The sequence below is a fragment of the Vollenhovia emeryi genome, unplaced genomic scaffold, assembly GCF_000949405.1.
Source record: "Vollenhovia emeryi isolate VEMERY1.0 unplaced genomic scaffold, V.emery_V1.0 DF939347.1, whole genome shotgun sequence".
NCBI lineage: Eukaryota > Metazoa > Arthropoda > Insecta > Hymenoptera > Formicidae > Vollenhovia > Vollenhovia emeryi.
Window position 1 is genome coordinate 30,642 of NW_011967019.1, and position 15,427 is coordinate 46,068.

General features: G+C 46.5%; 3 protein-coding genes across 3 annotated transcripts; 1 reads left to right on the top strand and 2 right to left on the bottom strand.

Moving 5' to 3' along the window:
- Window positions 1–2,323: 2,323 nt before the first annotated feature.
- Window positions 2,324–9,131, bottom strand: LOC105558401 (enhancer of polycomb homolog 1). The gene is made up of 10 exons (XM_012006061.1): window positions 8,652–9,131; window positions 7,462–7,600; window positions 7,124–7,365; window positions 6,514–6,770; window positions 6,305–6,437; window positions 5,870–6,172; window positions 4,573–4,724; window positions 4,165–4,299; window positions 2,896–4,005; window positions 2,324–2,702 (listed from the first exon to the last, which is right to left on the bottom strand). The coding sequence occupies exons 1-10, from the start codon at window positions 8,802–8,804 to the stop codon at window positions 2,585–2,587; spliced, it is 2,742 nt and encodes a 913-aa protein (XP_011861451.1). The 5' UTR covers window positions 8,805–9,131; the 3' UTR covers window positions 2,324–2,584.
- A 1,000-nt stretch (window positions 9,132–10,131) lies between these two features.
- On the top strand, window positions 10,132–12,553 carry LOC105558403 (glyoxylate/hydroxypyruvate reductase HPR3-like). Its single transcript, XM_012006063.1, has 4 exons — window positions 10,132–10,385; window positions 11,149–11,523; window positions 11,619–11,983; window positions 12,064–12,553. The coding sequence occupies exons 1-4, from the start codon at window positions 10,289–10,291 to the stop codon at window positions 12,193–12,195; spliced, it is 969 nt and encodes a 322-aa protein (XP_011861453.1). The 5' UTR covers window positions 10,132–10,288; the 3' UTR covers window positions 12,196–12,553.
- On the bottom strand, window positions 12,237–15,126 carry LOC105558402 (translin). The gene is made up of 5 exons (XM_012006062.1): window positions 14,936–15,126; window positions 13,865–13,967; window positions 13,565–13,780; window positions 13,390–13,469; window positions 12,237–13,328 (listed from the first exon to the last, which is right to left on the bottom strand). The coding sequence occupies exons 1-5, from the start codon at window positions 15,017–15,019 to the stop codon at window positions 13,074–13,076; spliced, it is 738 nt and encodes a 245-aa protein (XP_011861452.1). The 5' UTR covers window positions 15,020–15,126; the 3' UTR covers window positions 12,237–13,073.
- Between the last annotated feature and the right edge of the window lie 301 nt (window positions 15,127–15,427).

Here is a 15,427-nt window from a genome sequence, read left to right on the forward strand (position 1 = left end):
AGAGAGCCGTATTACATGTCGCCTATATTACGCGGGGAAAACCCAGGAGATACTACGCTCTTTTTTTTGTCTTTCGTGATGATGAATCGAACAGTCGGCGGAAGCGTACACATTTTATCTAGAGGAAGGTCGCATTGATTAAACGTACGAGCACAACGAGATATTTTGCTCGAGTCGACTGTAGATACACCCAAGATGATTCGTTCAGTTGTATCAACAGATACTCTACCTCTCGCGGCGAGTTACATGTGCATCGGTGAAAAGAGAACGAATGTCACTCGCGTGCATAATTTGACGCTGCTCTCTTTCTCTTTCTCTCTCTCTCTCTCTCTCTCTCTCTCTCTTTCGGAGAATAACGTTGAGACACCTGTCTAAACGGAGGTTTCAATGGCACGCCCGAATTTTATTATCTGCACGCTCTCTCTTTCTCTCTCTCTCTTTCTGTAACACGTGGCGTCGCACGTGGCAAGATTCGCGCGGGCTTGAATTCCGACGAAGCTCATGTCCGCGAGCCGCAAGGTCTATTCTACAAATAAGAACACGTATCGAACAGCTTTCCGACGTTTACGTTTATCTACGGTAGAATACCGAGTCTGTGAGAGGACAGATAAAAAGTGTGATATGAGGTGCAGTATCGTAATAGCTTCTTGCTTCGATCTTATCTCGTTAAATCCGTTCACACGGGAGAGGTATATTGAAAGAAAAGGGAAAGAAAGGAAATCAAGAAATAAATTCGCGCGTAGACGAACACATGTACAGTTGCGTTAATGAATCCGCCTTTAGAGACAATGATATTTAACCGCTCTTGTATATCATCTACTTTGCCAAACACCGTTGCTCGTAGTACTTGGGTATTTTTCCTACATCGATAGTGATAATTTCAGTCACTGATGTGAAAGACATAAATATTCCTATACGTTGCCCCCGGATGAGCTTTGTAGATTCTAACACAGTATACATATAATGATCCTTTCGCGCGGTAAACACAAATCCCGTGATACAAGCTTTCTAAACGCAACATTATTAAGTTACATTACTATTGCATATCGATCGCATGTTATACGCGGCGGTGGATATGCGGGTATAAAAATGTACATTTTGGCGATTACTGGAGAGAAAGAGGGGGGAAAAAAAATTCTTTGACGATTACAATGACTTAATGCTATCAAAGATTAATTGATAACAATAGCTTCGATATTTCACAGCCTGGAAGCCTTTAACGTAGTATTATATATGTATGTATGTATGTATATATATTTATATATATTTATATATAATATATATAAGGAGCATTACTATATAAAGTCGTACAATACTCGCGAACCGAATCTATATACAGTATTGAGAAAAATCGTACACTTTCGTAAGAAATTAATTAATCTACTTTCCTTTCCTGTAGTGTTACTTATCTGGAAAGCGACGAGATGTAATTCGAGCATACTCTATTGTACTTACAAGCAGATTATTATACAATCCCCGCCATTGCTAATATAATGCTTTGAATCTATTTGTCCATACACGGTCGCGAAGAAACTCATGGGAATTATCTAAAATTATTCTTTCTTTCTTCTTCTTTTTTTTTCTTCAAAACAACGATTATCTGATTTTAGGATAACTAAGGCAATTTCTAGTAATCGGATTTAACACGTCCACGCGAAGCTTCTATATATTCTCGAGTGTCCATTTCTGAATGCTGTTGCGAGATATGCAAAATGAAAAGAATTTGCTTCTTTTCTTACGAACTTTTCAGTAATCAATGCTGTGTCTGAGAAAGCTTGCTGCGTTATTGTGCGCCCAATAATTGTGTCACTGAATAGTATTGAGCTGATAAATACGAGGAATTTCGATGTCGAGATAAACGGAATTTGTTCGCATCTCGGATTTACGCTTTTCCTTGCATTGAACGAACGAGACTCTTGCAGACTATTGTCACTAAAAACAATGGAGAAGTATCGCGCGCTATACTTAGACGAAGTAACTCAATTACTCGCGTGATCTTTTAATCGTTCACCCTTTTTTTTACAGTTCCGCTATTCATGACTCAAGCCTCGGTTGTTTCTTTGCTCTAAGTTATACATCATTACTTAGTTTTATAAAAGACGAAGAGGAAAGTGAGCACTTATTTAACAGAACACTAGTGCTAATTTCGGACAATCGGACAGATTAGTTTCGGAGAATCTTCAATCTACAAAAGCAATGGCAATATTTTTCGTCATGTGGCTACCAATCGGAATTTAACGGTAAATGGTTAGTTAATTGGTCGTTCAATGAGCAAGGAAAAAGATAATTTAACGAATACGGAGCACGGACCCTCCCCCCCCCCCCCCCCGACGGAGAGAAAAAAAAGAAACTTGGTACTTGCATTAGAATCCACGCTATCGCTGATTATCGTCGCCATGACAAAACAACTGATCGGAGGAGCAATTATACCTAGCCGTGTATCTCTCTTTCACGTCAACGTAGCGCAGTATACCGTCAGTACGCGTTCGATCTTCCGCCCGAAGCAGACATCATAGGCAAGGTAAGAGAATTAGCGAAGCCCCCAGTGACGTATTGGCGGCAACAGGGGTGCCGACAGCAGGCATCATGTCACTTCCATCGCCAGTGAATTTGTTTTGTTCGCCCGTACAAGCTGTTGCTGCTGCGGCTTGCTGTCGCACGGCGAACCGTCCACTCCATCCACTTCCATATCCAAACTTTCACTACAATCAAACGAACGGTAAATCAGGACGGTGTTAAAGTTTGCGGAACATTGTGTACAATCATGCCGCCATTCCGGTTATTGAAATGTTTAAGTCGCAACGCTTCTGCTCCTGTACCTGGTGTCGCTCGCGAAGGGAGAAACGTTAGCAAGAACTCAAGAGTTAATTGCAGTTGTAAAAGATGATCGTTTACCTATTACTATTAAGCGTAATTTCCCCGGACGTTGGGACCTGCGGCGCCTGATTTTGCGTCTGTTGCTGTTGCTGCCTCGCGAGGCTCGCCAATTTACTTTGCGTTATCAGGCCGGGTAACAGATTGGACGGTGGATGCTTCTGTGGTAGAACTAACGTGGACTGCTGGTTGTTGACGACGTGAGTGCTGTTCGTCAGATTGTTGGAGTTGTTTATGTGCGGCAGCGGGCCGTTCTGGTGGCTATTGCCAAAGTTTGTGACGTTACTACCGTTGCCGCTACTACTACTGCTACCACCACCACCACCACCGTTGCCGCCGCCACCGCTGCCGCTGCACGTGGTACTCGCACTAAACACCCTAACATTTGCACTACCACCGCCACTACCACCACCGCCGCAGCTGCCGCCATTCCTGTTATTTGTCGGACTAGTCAAGGATTTCGAGAGAATGGAGGCAGCGGGACTGTTGTTCGGCAATTGTCTGTGTTGCTGCTTGTGTTGCTGATGATTCGATTGCGTGTCGACCGCGGCACTGACACCGACAGTGCACTGCGTGGACACTGTACTCGATGCCACGGCGGCCTGACTGGTCGTACACGCGACGACGGAGGACGACGGAGGAATCGACGAAGAACTCGTACAAGTATGTACAACACTAGAACCACCACTGCAACATGTTGTAAGCCGGGTCTGCTGTGCCGCGGTAGGCGGCGCGAACAGACTACTCGCGAGCGGCGTCATCACGAAGCGTGAACTGCCCAGCTCGCCGTCTGTCCGTGATTCGTTCGCGCTGCCGTCTGAGAGACCACTGACGCACGCACTAACCGTACTACTACCACTACTACTACCGAAGCCCGCCACCGCGAGCTCCAAGTCCGACACCACGTCCGTCGCGAAGTAATCCGCGATATTAAACTCCGACGTAAACGGCGATTCGTCACCCGCGCGTTCCGGCTCCACCTCGATGCATATGGACGTCGCCTCGGGTGGGAACGGGTATGGAAGCTTGGATCGGGACACTGTTGACTCTACGTCCACGTCCGTGTCGTCGCTACTCTCCTCGCTTGGACTGTGCGCCGACGCGGGCGGAGTCTTTGGTCGAAAATGTAACCTGCCGGGCAGAAATATCAATGTCAAGGAATGCGATACCGCATAAAAATTCTTCCTTCGTGAATTGAGTAAACGGGATCTTGTAATTCGCCGATACAAACAATAAAGCAAGATATGTAATGTACCTCTTAATTAAATAATGATTACATTGAAAACCTACCATTCCTTTTTGACGGTAGTCGTTGCTGTGGCAGTCGCGTTTGAATCCGCTGTCTCGCGATTGGAGTCTTGTATCGTGAAATCTAAGGTAGACCATAAATCGTCCACATCGGCCGCGTAACGGTCTAGTATTACTCTGAAAATCGTTAATAAAACAAACGCAGTCAAATAAATGTCATTTTACTTTGTTTTACATTTCAATTTGTATTCCTAGCTTAATAATGTTTTAAATTGTGTTCTTTTTTTATTATACTGAAGATGGTCCAATAAGGACCGAAACGTCTATATTCACTTATAATTAAATGTTTTTTTTAACACTACCATCCTGTTCTGGCTCTGAGCCCTTTATTTCATTTATTTGAAATGTTACTTTACTTAGCAACGTCTATCACATCGGTAGACATCGTACCTGCCACCGCGACCAACTCTCCGTCGTGCGAAGCCAATACACCTCGGCACCGGTTTGCTAATGCTGGTCAGCGCAAACCTGTACTTTTTATCAGCACAACCGCCTTCGTTTTTATCACACCAAGGCCAATTTCCCAAACCACTTAATACAGGCTGCAAAGAGAGGAGTATTAGATTCAAGATCCTAAAAAGTAACTGCCACCAGACTGTCTCTACACTGGCCTCCCCAGTTGCAGTAACACTTATGAAAAGAATTCTAGATTTAAAACAGTGCTGCAACAGTACCGATGTCGATTCACCTCAATCTGGCAACGATCGACTAACAGGACCGATAGCGTAATCGAAGTATATCCAATAAATAAAAATTATTCCAAAGAGACAGTTTGTTGACATGTTTGCAACCACTCATTTGTTTACAAAGTAGATTGCGATAAAATATTGTGACATGCCACGCACTATTTAATTTTTATCATATTGGCAACTTAATATTTTGCTAGTATTTATCCAGTTCAAACGATTAAGGATGTATTGGACGTACAATCTTAGACAAAAGTGCACGAAATTGGAAATACTTGAACATCTACTCTTAACGCATAGTAAATCTAGATGTAAGAAAGTTGAACGATAGTTGGAGTCTTATTTGTACTCCTACAAAGGTATTTTTCACTTCACAAATGTTTTTTCCTGCATTATTTGCGATTTTTTTCACTTATGAGCCCAAACTTTTGATAGTGAAAATACCCTGATTTCAACTTAATAACGTCAAAGATTTTCAAAACTAAAAAATTCGTGCCGACAGCACGAATGTCTCAAGTTATATTTTATTTCTTTAAAACGGTGTAGTAAAGACTATTGAAACTTGGTAAATAATTTTCATCCATCCGTATACTAGATGTATAAAAAAATTCAAAACACTGGTACTATTTCTTCTACATTTTTTTAAGCGGTTTTATCCATGCAGATCGGCTCTTTCCATAAGAGTACGTGTATAATCGATGTAAATTAAAATAGTTATATCTCAGCAACCGTTTAGTGGATGCATTTTTACTTTTCTGCAGTACATTAGGAAGACTAAAAGAACAACTTCACAAATTTTTAGCGACTTTGTACTATTTTGAAGATAGGTCCGATACATCCCTAAGTAAAAATGTAAAGGGTTCGGGAAAACTTCCTCGAAAAGTGCCTTGCAGTCCTGAGGGGAGTCAATAAAGATATTATGTATCCAGTTCGAACAATACGGTGTCAACAATAAATTGGATAAAATGAATACGCTCGGAAAACATGTTAGACCGGCTTACCGGCAAATAAGAGCTATTCCTATTTCGACGAAAGGCGAATTGACCCTCGTCTGCGGTGTCTTCGTCATCGCGATCGGAGGGTAACGAGGGCTGGGAGTGCGAATGAGATGGAAGTGGGCTGTCATCGTCCGAACTGATGAGCGGGTCCAGCCCGCCTCCGAGAACTCCTGGGCGATTTCCTCGGCCGCCACCACTACCCGTTCCGCTACGAATACCAGTGTCGTCTAAGCTTCCTCCCCTGCTGTCCGTTTTATGTTTCCGCTTCTTATACTGTCGCTTTTCTTTCCTGGGTACTACTTCGTCCTAAATTGAGAGAAAACCGCCGTTAACAATCATTACACGGCAGATGCAGAGACGATAACGCTTTATCGGAACGTTTGAAGACAAATGAAGAGTCAGGGACGCACAAACGGTTCCCTTAACGTCGACACATACTTTACAAACTTTATTTGTCCAATTTTGGTGAACGCCAAACTGATTGGTGAAAAGTGGAGCAAATGCTGGCCTCGGAGCTTTCAACGCCGACACTTCCGCCAATATCTGTCCACTGTAGTCCTGCGCCTGATACCTGAAATCGGACATGAAATTCCCAGTTAGTGGCGCGCAATGCACACAACAGTATCATCGTCGGCTTTAATACGAACCGTTTCTCGTAGATCTCGATCGTGAGATGCAGATGTTCCCGCTTCGTCTTCTCTCGGCGTTTCACCATCTCCAGTAGCGTGACCGCCCTACTAAGATCTCTACGAAGCTTCAGCATTTTCTCGTAGCTGGTCTCGTCGTTCTTGCGATTCTTCCGCGTCTGCATCTTCTCCGTGCGGCGTCTGAACGCGAGATACGGATTGTTTGCAGCCGAGCCGAATCGATTTTCCGTTTTAACCGTTAATAGCAGAGGATGTTGCTGTAAAAAAAATCAACGATATTATTGATCGCGTACAAGAGGTTGCTTCAAGAACGCTGAAAATCTCAATGGACTTTTATCGAAAAAAAAAGAAGAAAGGGGATAAAAAATTTGTCGCGTTCTTATATTCTCAAGTCCTACTCTACAATAGATGATCCGAACGTCAAGCCGTAAGAAATTGGACCAATTGCAGTCGACAATAAGAATACCCGACTGCGATCGCTTCAATTTTTTAAGGCTCAGGGCTAAAGTCGCCCACCGTAGACTGGGACCAATAAATAATCCAGGCATGTAAATCAAGCGGGGCAACATAACCCCAAAAGTAATGCACAATGTAAGGATCGGACGCTCACAGTTTTGAGCCGCTTGTTGAGCCAATAGTCGAACACCGCGATAATCAAATCGTCGTCCTCCTTCAAAAGTGCCTTGGCTTCGTTAAGGGTAACTACAGTTTGTCCCGAACTCTTCTCCAGACGATCCATCATCTCCTCGAACTGGAGAGGAGTCAATTCCATCTTACGGCTTTGCAGCGCAACCCACTTCTCGTCTTCCGAATCCATATCGTAGTCGGGTATGTCTTGTTCCATGGCAAAGGCTGCGGGGAGAAGGCGAATCCGTCGATTATTCGTCCCGAACGGGGGAGAAAGAAAGGCGGTAAAAAAAAAAGGTGACGCCTCAACGTCTGCCTTACGTTGCATGTGTATCAGCTGGCGAGGTAGCTTATAATCAGCAGGATATATCTTGTTATAAGCTTCCACATCTGTCAGATCGGTTACTTCAGGAGTAGGAATGATTAGACCCGTGCATATCGCTCTTTGAAGATGATGTTCCTGCGCGTGACAGAGAATCGTATCATTAAAACCAGCCTGCGATCGTCGTCGTCGCGCGCACAGCTCGGAATACAACCGTATTTACGAGAACGTATGCTCGACAAGCTTCAACTTTCAACGACAGTTGAACTTGAATCCTGCCAACAATACGATCTTAGGTTTGCCTCCTGTTCCTGCGCTGGTCGACTAGCACAATTGGACAAAGTGCATATTTTCTCGGTCCAGTTTACTGCACCAGTTCACCGGCGCAGGAGCAGAAAGAACGAACCCCGTGTTACGGCAAAAGTCATTCCAGACGGCTTGGTTTTCGACGCGTTTCGTCGGAGCGTCACGATTGTACGCAGCGATGAATTGTGTACGCGTTAAGGGAGAGCGAGTTGTTTGATCGCTACGTCAATCAATGTCCGCTCAATCTCGCCTCCAGTGTAGCACATTCTAACATGTTACATAGCGTGCGAAAAGCAGCATTAGATTCGATCGTCGATTGACACCAGGGTGCAACGAAGGGACACGGGTGTCTCGAGTGTTTCAACGCCGCGCGACGCGCTGCGCGTTTCAACGTGTAAACAGCGTCCGGTGGGACGCGCGTGACGGAGTCAACAAATCTAAGTAGCGACGCATCCAGTTTTGCGGCTCGCCCGCGGCAGGGAGTCGCGGCGTGTCGTGGCCTCCAGGTCGGAGGCTCCCGCGGCTGGAAGGCGTCGCGCGGGGCGCCGTCCGAGCGCCGAGGCGAGAAAAACGCTTGACACATTTGGGACACGGGAGGCCCAGGGTGGGCATAGGGCGGCGCGTGGGCTCGCGATTAACCGCGAAGCAGACGTTGACATCTGCCGCGGGGCGCCCGGGCGGGTGGGGGAGGGCGCGGGGAGAAGGGCCGGGAATCGCGGGCCCGCTGGTAATTGCGCTAAAACGCGGAAAATAGACAATTTTCCAGGGTGCACGACGACGGGCGGGCCGCCATCTGCCGGTTGTTTACGAAATTTTCCGCCGTGGGTAAGATGGCGGACGGGGAAAACATGCTGGAACGGAGATGCTGGACGTCCCGACTTACGCATTCCTCCTCCTTTTCCATGCCGCTGGGCATTTGGGGCACCGCGCGGTTAATGGCCGAATAATCTGGCAGATCCGGCAGCTCCTCGGCCATGTAGATCGGCATAGGCTTGGAGGCGTCCAGGGCGCGCGCCCTGAACGACAGCTTGCTCATCCTGAGGGCGGCTGGCTCGCGCGTGTTGACAACCAAGGATGGCTGGCCGCACCGTAAGAGGCCAGTCGGGTCGGCTGGGGGGGCCTCGGGCTCGCGGAACGCCGTGGACCTGGCTATTGAGGCCTGGCTGGGGGCCCTGGGGCCGAATTACCCGGCACAGAGAGCGCTCAGGGCCTCATCGTTCCCCGGCCATCGCGCTGGAACACGGTCACTCAGTCACCAAACGAGATATATCACTTTGAAAACATGTTTGCGTGACACGGTCCCTGCTCAAAGCCATCATGGCCGACGCACAGCCATTTAACACGTTCGGCCGCCGCCGTGCAGTACCGCGGGCCGACGCGCGCGGCGCTGCGGTAGCCGCGTCGCCGTCGCCGTCGCCCGCCGTTGTGACGCGGCCCCCCGCGCGCGCCGATTGGCCGCCGCGCTCCCGCGGCCCTGTGCCGCGTACACACACCGCGAGCACCCGCGAGAGCCGCGCGACGTCGGCGAGGCGCGCCGAAGAGGAAGAGGGCCGTCGCACGCGCGAATCGACGCACGGCACACGCGTCGGTGCTGTATTATTTAACAAACTCCCTCGGCGTCTTCGTCCCTCGTCCCCGTACGTTGCTCGCGTAGACTCTTGCACCCGCAGCGTCCAACGCGGGATCCTGAAATGAGAATTTACAGGTGTAGGCTGCGGTCCGCTCGACGCTTCAAATGCAGCCAAGCGTTTTTCTTCCGTTTTCTTCCAATTGAGAAAACAATAGAAAAAACGCTATCAAGCATTTGCAGCGTCGAGCGGATCGCGGACATGAATCGCGAGGCGCAGAATATCCGCAAAAAAAAAAAATTAAAGTCCCGTCCGCGCGCGTTGTCGCGATTGTACTCTGCGGTTTTTTTTTTCCGCAAGTTTAGGTTTTCAATCGCGACACAGCCGGGAAAAATGGGAATTTTTTTTTCTATCGTTACAAAGAGAAAACAGAAACGAGATGAGTTCAGGCGGAACCATTCCTGCGGCTGTCGCGCATGCGCGGCCGCCGGCGCCTGAAGTTGGCCGCGTCCGCCGTCGAGCCGCGCGCCAAATCCGAAACGAGAAGCAGCACACACTCTCTCCGACTCTCGCCGCGCGAGACTCGCCCGCTTCGATTCCGCGCTCGAGGCGAAAATCGGGGCGCGATCGTTTTGTACCCCGGGCAGCGAAATGTGAGAAACTCGCGGGTGACAGCGGGCGCGCCGAGTATCGCGCACCGAGGCGGACGCGTTCGCCGGCGGTGCGCCCGCAATTGTCCGCGCGCGGCGCCCGCTCGCCGTTCGCCGCGGAACGGCGCCAAACGCGCGACGCGACGTCACGTGTCGCCGCGAGCCTCGTCGCCGCGGCCGCCGAGCGAGGAAGGACCGAGGGCGGAAATTAAGCGGCGCGGACGCCGCGCGCTTGACTCACGTAGCCGCCCGTCGCGGAAATCGCGACGGACCGTGGCTCGCGGCGACGTCGGGTGTGCAACATGTCGCAGGCCGTCGCGATTCTATCCGCGATTCCTAGGTTATCTTACCACTTGCGCTCGCTGCTGCCGAGTCTGCGTGTCTCGGACGTGACGCCAGGTAACTGCGCCTCGCGCGCGCACGTCGCGACGCGACCGCGCCACGGCACGCGATTCCCGTGCTCGCAAAGTCGTCCCGCGTGCCGCCGATAACCCCCTCGCGACGAGCACGTGTCGAATTCCCACTGCCACTGGCGCGGCCTCCCGCCACCGCCGCGGTGGGGCGCGCGCGCCGCCGCCGCGGGAAAGTTTGACTCCGTTCGCCTTTCGGCGAGCGTGGCCTGAACGGCGGACCATTCTATTTAGATTATTATCCGCAACCGAACCCTACCGATATCATCGTCTTGTAAAATGAGAGAATACACTGTTTTTTAAATTAATATTTCGACACTAGCAGCCCTGCCACGGCTCTTAGTCATTTATTCCTTCAAATTTGTGTCTGTCACATTTGAGCCACGCGAATTTGATCAATTTTTTTAAGTCAACGTTAAAAATATTAATTTGCCAATAGTTTCGAGCGTGGTAGTTAACGAACTTTGTACCCTACATTTTACAATTATTAAAATTCTGCAAAAAGTTCTATTACTTTTGTACGTTATAGGAGTCTAAGTCTAAATTGTGCGAAAGGACCATTTTGCTAAGTCACCTTCCAAATCTTTTAGACGTAAAACTGCATCGGCGTTTGAAAAATACTCGCGATAGAAAGATAGAATTTTCAGAAATTTCACCTTTGTATGTATAGCTGAGTTTTATTGCTTGAATATCTCTCGTTCGGTGGCATTTCGCGACTTTTTTTTACCCAGCAAGGATTTTTTTAAATATAGGGCAAGCAGATACGTTGCACAAGCTTAATGCGGCAGAAATTTTGGTGGCCGATTGCGATTTATTAATACCCTACGCGAATGAATTGACGTCGGTCAAGTGGGTACAGGCGACGTGGGCCGGCTTGGACAATTTGGCTCCACTTATGCAGAACGCGCGAAAGGATTATATACTGACTCGTTTCTCCGACGAGTCATTCGGCCTGGCCATGTCCGAATACCTGATAGCCCAGATTGTGAATTACGAGCGCGATCAGAGGCAACAGTACGAGAACCAAAGGCTTGCTGCGTGGAAGCAGGAAGGCAAATTGACGAATCACAGGCTCATACGCGATCTAACCGTAGGTATCTTGGGAGTAGGAACGATAGGAAAGTCGGGTAAGTTGCAAACGAGAACTTGAATCCGACGTCAGGCAGGCGACGAAGTTATAGTTCTTCATGTTTTTTTCTCTTCTTTTCTGGTATTGTCATAGTGGCGGAAAAACTCAAGTTATTTGGGGCGACTATCTGGGGACTGACGCGTACCGTTCCGAAGGAGAAGCCGCCGTATCTCGACGAACACAGAACCGCAGATGGCTTGCCGGACATCCTGAAAAATTGCGATTACGTGATTAATATTATGCCCTCGACTCAGGACACAGTGGGGCTCCTAAACGGCAGCGTCTTGGAACACTGCAAGGGCAAGAGTGCAGTTTTCATTAACGTGGGGCGCGGTTCCGTTATCAAGGAAACGGACTTGATAAACGCCCTCGAGCAGAAGTGGATTTCCGCCGCTATTCTGGATGTGTTTGAGAAAGAGCCGCTGCCAAGAGAGAGCAAGCTGTGGGGCCTTCCACAGGTTATTGCCTTTTTTTTTTAATTATCACATACAGCTTTTTATCTACAACTTATTAATGATACTCTGATGTGCCCGTTTAGGTAACCATCTCACCTCATAACTCGGCCGTGGTGACTCCGCAAAACGTCGCTAAGCTGTTCGCTGAAAATTATGCTAGATACGTAAACGGAGAGAGCATGATAAATGTATTTGACTTTAATAAAGGCTATTAAAGAGGGGACTTGGTCGATGCTATGTTGGGGAACAAGAAGCGTACATGCAATAACTATTTATTAATGAATATATACGTACAAAATAAAGAACATGGTTTGGACATCTCGATTTGCAAAATTCCTGATACCAGAATTTAACCCTTAAATGCATCATGTTGCCATTCGGCAACATACCGATATCTAGGTGGGTAGCGTTGAATGTATGTACGGCATTGACGAAGCGTACACTGTAGTCGATTGGCTACATACCGATCGTATGTACATACCATTTCATATGTTTCTAATTTCATGATGTTGTCATTCGGCAACACACCCTTTTGTTCTTGAAAAAATAAAAAATGAAAAAGTAAAAATAAGATAGACTTTTTTCTCATTTTTCCCTTATTGTACTCCTTTTGTTGTATCATATTCAGCAATAAAATCATAAAAACAAAAATCATTTAAGGGTTAAGTCACGTACAACTAAAAATCTTAAATATCTATATAATTTTTAAAATATCGCACTGTGGTCTATCATGTTTTTACACAGTTATTTCTATCGTAATATAAAGCAAAATTCACACAAAATAAATTATATAATTTACTTATGACCGAGTACATCGAATAAATTATATAGATTCATCTAGATATTAAAAAATTAAACACTTTAAGTAATAGTGTTGTGTTCAAATATAAAGAAAGGAGATAACTTATTTTAATATTCGAAATAATTCGATTACATTAGCTCTTTACTGACTTAATAATCAAAGTATAAAAATCTAAATGAATGTTTTTTTTCTTTATACATATATGTATATGAACACCATATATCTCTCGTAGCACAACGTTGTACACATGGAGGTATATTAATGTAAAATATTATGGAAAGATATAGAAATCTACTCGGTAGGCGTCTCTTCGATAGGCGTTTCTTCAGTAGGCTGGGGAGACTGTATCAAACCACGGATGCACAAGTCATACACTACCTCTTCGATCTTTTTCACATCGTACTTGAGGGCGTCGAACCGTTTCCTCAATATATCGTTCTTCAAGTTTAACAGCCGGAAGCCTGCGTTCAGTTCATTAACGAATGTCGCGATCTGCATCGGCCAGTGGTAATGACCATTCGTGACGCTATTTACAGCGAAGCGGCTCTGGAAGAAACACCTCGTTTACGATAAACTATCGCGTGAGAAAGCTGCAAGGAATACCTACCAATTCGGCAGACAGCTGAAGCAGACCCAGTAAGAAATCCTCCAGGTCTAGATGGAAGCCGTCCTCTCTGTTGTTCTTCACTACAAGTGTAACGACAATTATTCTTAGATTATTAAGTGCAGAACAGAGATGCATCTGTAATAATTTACACAATTGAATGTAGCCATTTACATACCTCCCAGTATTTCAGCGACGGTCTTCTTGTTGACCAAGTCTTTAACTTCGAAATATATAACTAGAGCAACTAGAAAGCACAGCCTCTGGGTGACAAAACGCCACTGATCGTGATAACGATAATACTGATTAGTCGGTACCACTGCAGCCAGATTTGCGTATTCTGTCCTTATGTCGCCGAATATCTCTCTCGCCCTTGAGCAATATTCCGACACGACTGTAATTTGCAAGTGGAAACTTATTGCGTAACAGGAATATATTACAATAACGACCAGAAACTTATCACTAAAAACATTATTACTTATGTTCTCCTCCATTGTTTGATGCACCGTGTGAATATTTTGCAATGTCATCAGGATGTCCCTGGAGCTCCTCTCTATATTCTTCACGATGACACGGATATGCTGCGGCAGAGTAAAAAAATGTTACAAAGCTTTGACAACGTGTTTCACTGCGCTCTAGAGGATTCCTCAGCCATCTTTTTTTCCGTCAATGGGCTTGTTTTCTGTTCCTGCACTGGTGAACTAGTGCAGTAAGCTAGAATGAGAAAAAATATACTTGTCTTACTCCAATTTATTGCACTAGTGTGCACTAGTTTACCAGTGCAGGAACAGAAAACAAGCCCAATCTTTTGAACATGATAATCTTTTTAGGTTGTCAGTAATAAATAACAATGAATGAGTTTAGTCGACCTTAACTGACACGTGTTTAATAAATTAAAAATAAAAGAATATACAGCGCGACGTTTCGACCAAGGGTTTAGGTCCTTATCTTCTTTATCTTATGGCACCCGGCTCCTGTATCGAGCCGACACGACCACGACGAACCAATAGTCTTGACTTGATGATATAAATCTCCTAACGTGTAATCCCGTTTTTAATGTCACACAATGAAGAGGCCCAACTACCGAGCCTCGCGCGGGATGATGCAATCTCTATTGGATGATGCAATCCCGCAGGATCAAAAATTTTATCTTCCGTCGGATGACGTGTGAACCGCTCAACGGCCCAGACGGGACTTTTTTTAGGTCTTTATCAAGCACACATTCTAAAGAGTTTGGCTGTATCAGTAAAAAAAGATGGCTAAGGGACCCTCTTAAATGCGATTTAAGCTAACGGCAATGTTGCGTCTCCTCGCATCCGTTTTTTTTTTTACAGACGCGGAAAGGACCCGGCCCGAGCCTATAAAGAGGTGATCTCAACGACCGTGATGTAAATTCACGTTTAAGTAAACGCGATCGAAACCGGCTAGGTGTCGAGGACACGGAGCTGACGAATCGCCGAGTGTATCGGATCCACGCGACGCCGAGATGCAACATCGGTCGCACGACATAACCTAATCCCCGTCCTCGGGGGAACACGCGGATACACACCTCGCGCACCTCCTGCTCGTTGTTCAGAGAGTCCTGGAACGAATTGAACATCTCCATTATCGTCGGGGTCATGGTGTCTTCCATTGTTCCCGAGAAAAAGTCTCTCTCCCCGCGCAATATTGGACCGTGTTGTAAACCGCGCACCGATCAATTTTGTCGAGTGACGCCGACGCGACATCTGCGCCGAGCTCGCCGGCCACGTGATTCGCGGGCTCGCTCAGAGATGGCGGCACCGCACAGTTTCTTGTAAAGTCCCTAGATTAAAGTGACTTTAGTTTCTTGTGGGGATGGCTCTCATCCTTCTCACATGCTCTCCACCATTGTGCTCTCCATCTCTCTCTCGCATAATAAGAGGAGTGGGGAGACTAGCGACTGGCGGTAGTGATGCCGTAATTTGTTAAAAGAATCGATTTTGAGAATCGATTATTTTTTAGAGCTATGATTTTTATAATCGATTAATCGGGAAAAAAAGAATCGATTCCGATGAATCGA

Bases quoted from the DNA above. Each gene is read 5' to 3' on its own strand.
- LOC105558401 (XM_012006061.1), bottom strand. From the start codon at position 8,804: ATGAGCAAGCTGTCGTTCAGGGCGCGCGCCCTGGACGCCTCCAAGCCT. The intron at 6,438-6,513 runs GTTCGTATTAAA...GTCCGATTTCAG, and splicing joins ATCGAGATCTACGAGAAACG to GTATCAGGCGCAGGACTACA. The intron at 4,725-5,869 runs GTAAGCCGGTCT...CTCTCTTTGCAG, and splicing joins GGAATAGCTCTTATTTGCCG to CCTGTATTAAGTGGTTTGGG.
- LOC105558403 (XM_012006063.1), top strand. From the start codon at position 10,289: ATGTCGCAGGCCGTCGCGATTCTATCCGCGATTCCTAGGTTATCTTAC. The intron at 10,386-11,148 runs GTAACTGCGCCT...TTTTAAATATAG, and splicing joins TGTCTCGGACGTGACGCCAG to GGCAAGCAGATACGTTGCAC. The intron at 11,524-11,618 runs GTAAGTTGCAAA...GTATTGTCATAG, and splicing joins AGGAACGATAGGAAAGTCGG to TGGCGGAAAAACTCAAGTTA.
- LOC105558402 (XM_012006062.1), bottom strand. From the start codon at position 15,019: ATGGAAGACACCATGACCCCGACGATAATGGAGATGTTCAATTCGTTC. The intron at 13,968-14,935 runs GTGTGTATCCGC...ACTCTGCCGCAG, and splicing joins ACGAGCAGGAGGTGCGCGAG to CATATCCGTGTCATCGTGAA. The intron at 13,329-13,389 runs GTAGGTATTCCT...TGTTTCTTCCAG, and splicing joins TTCAGCTGTCTGCCGAATTG to AGCCGCTTCGCTGTAAATAG.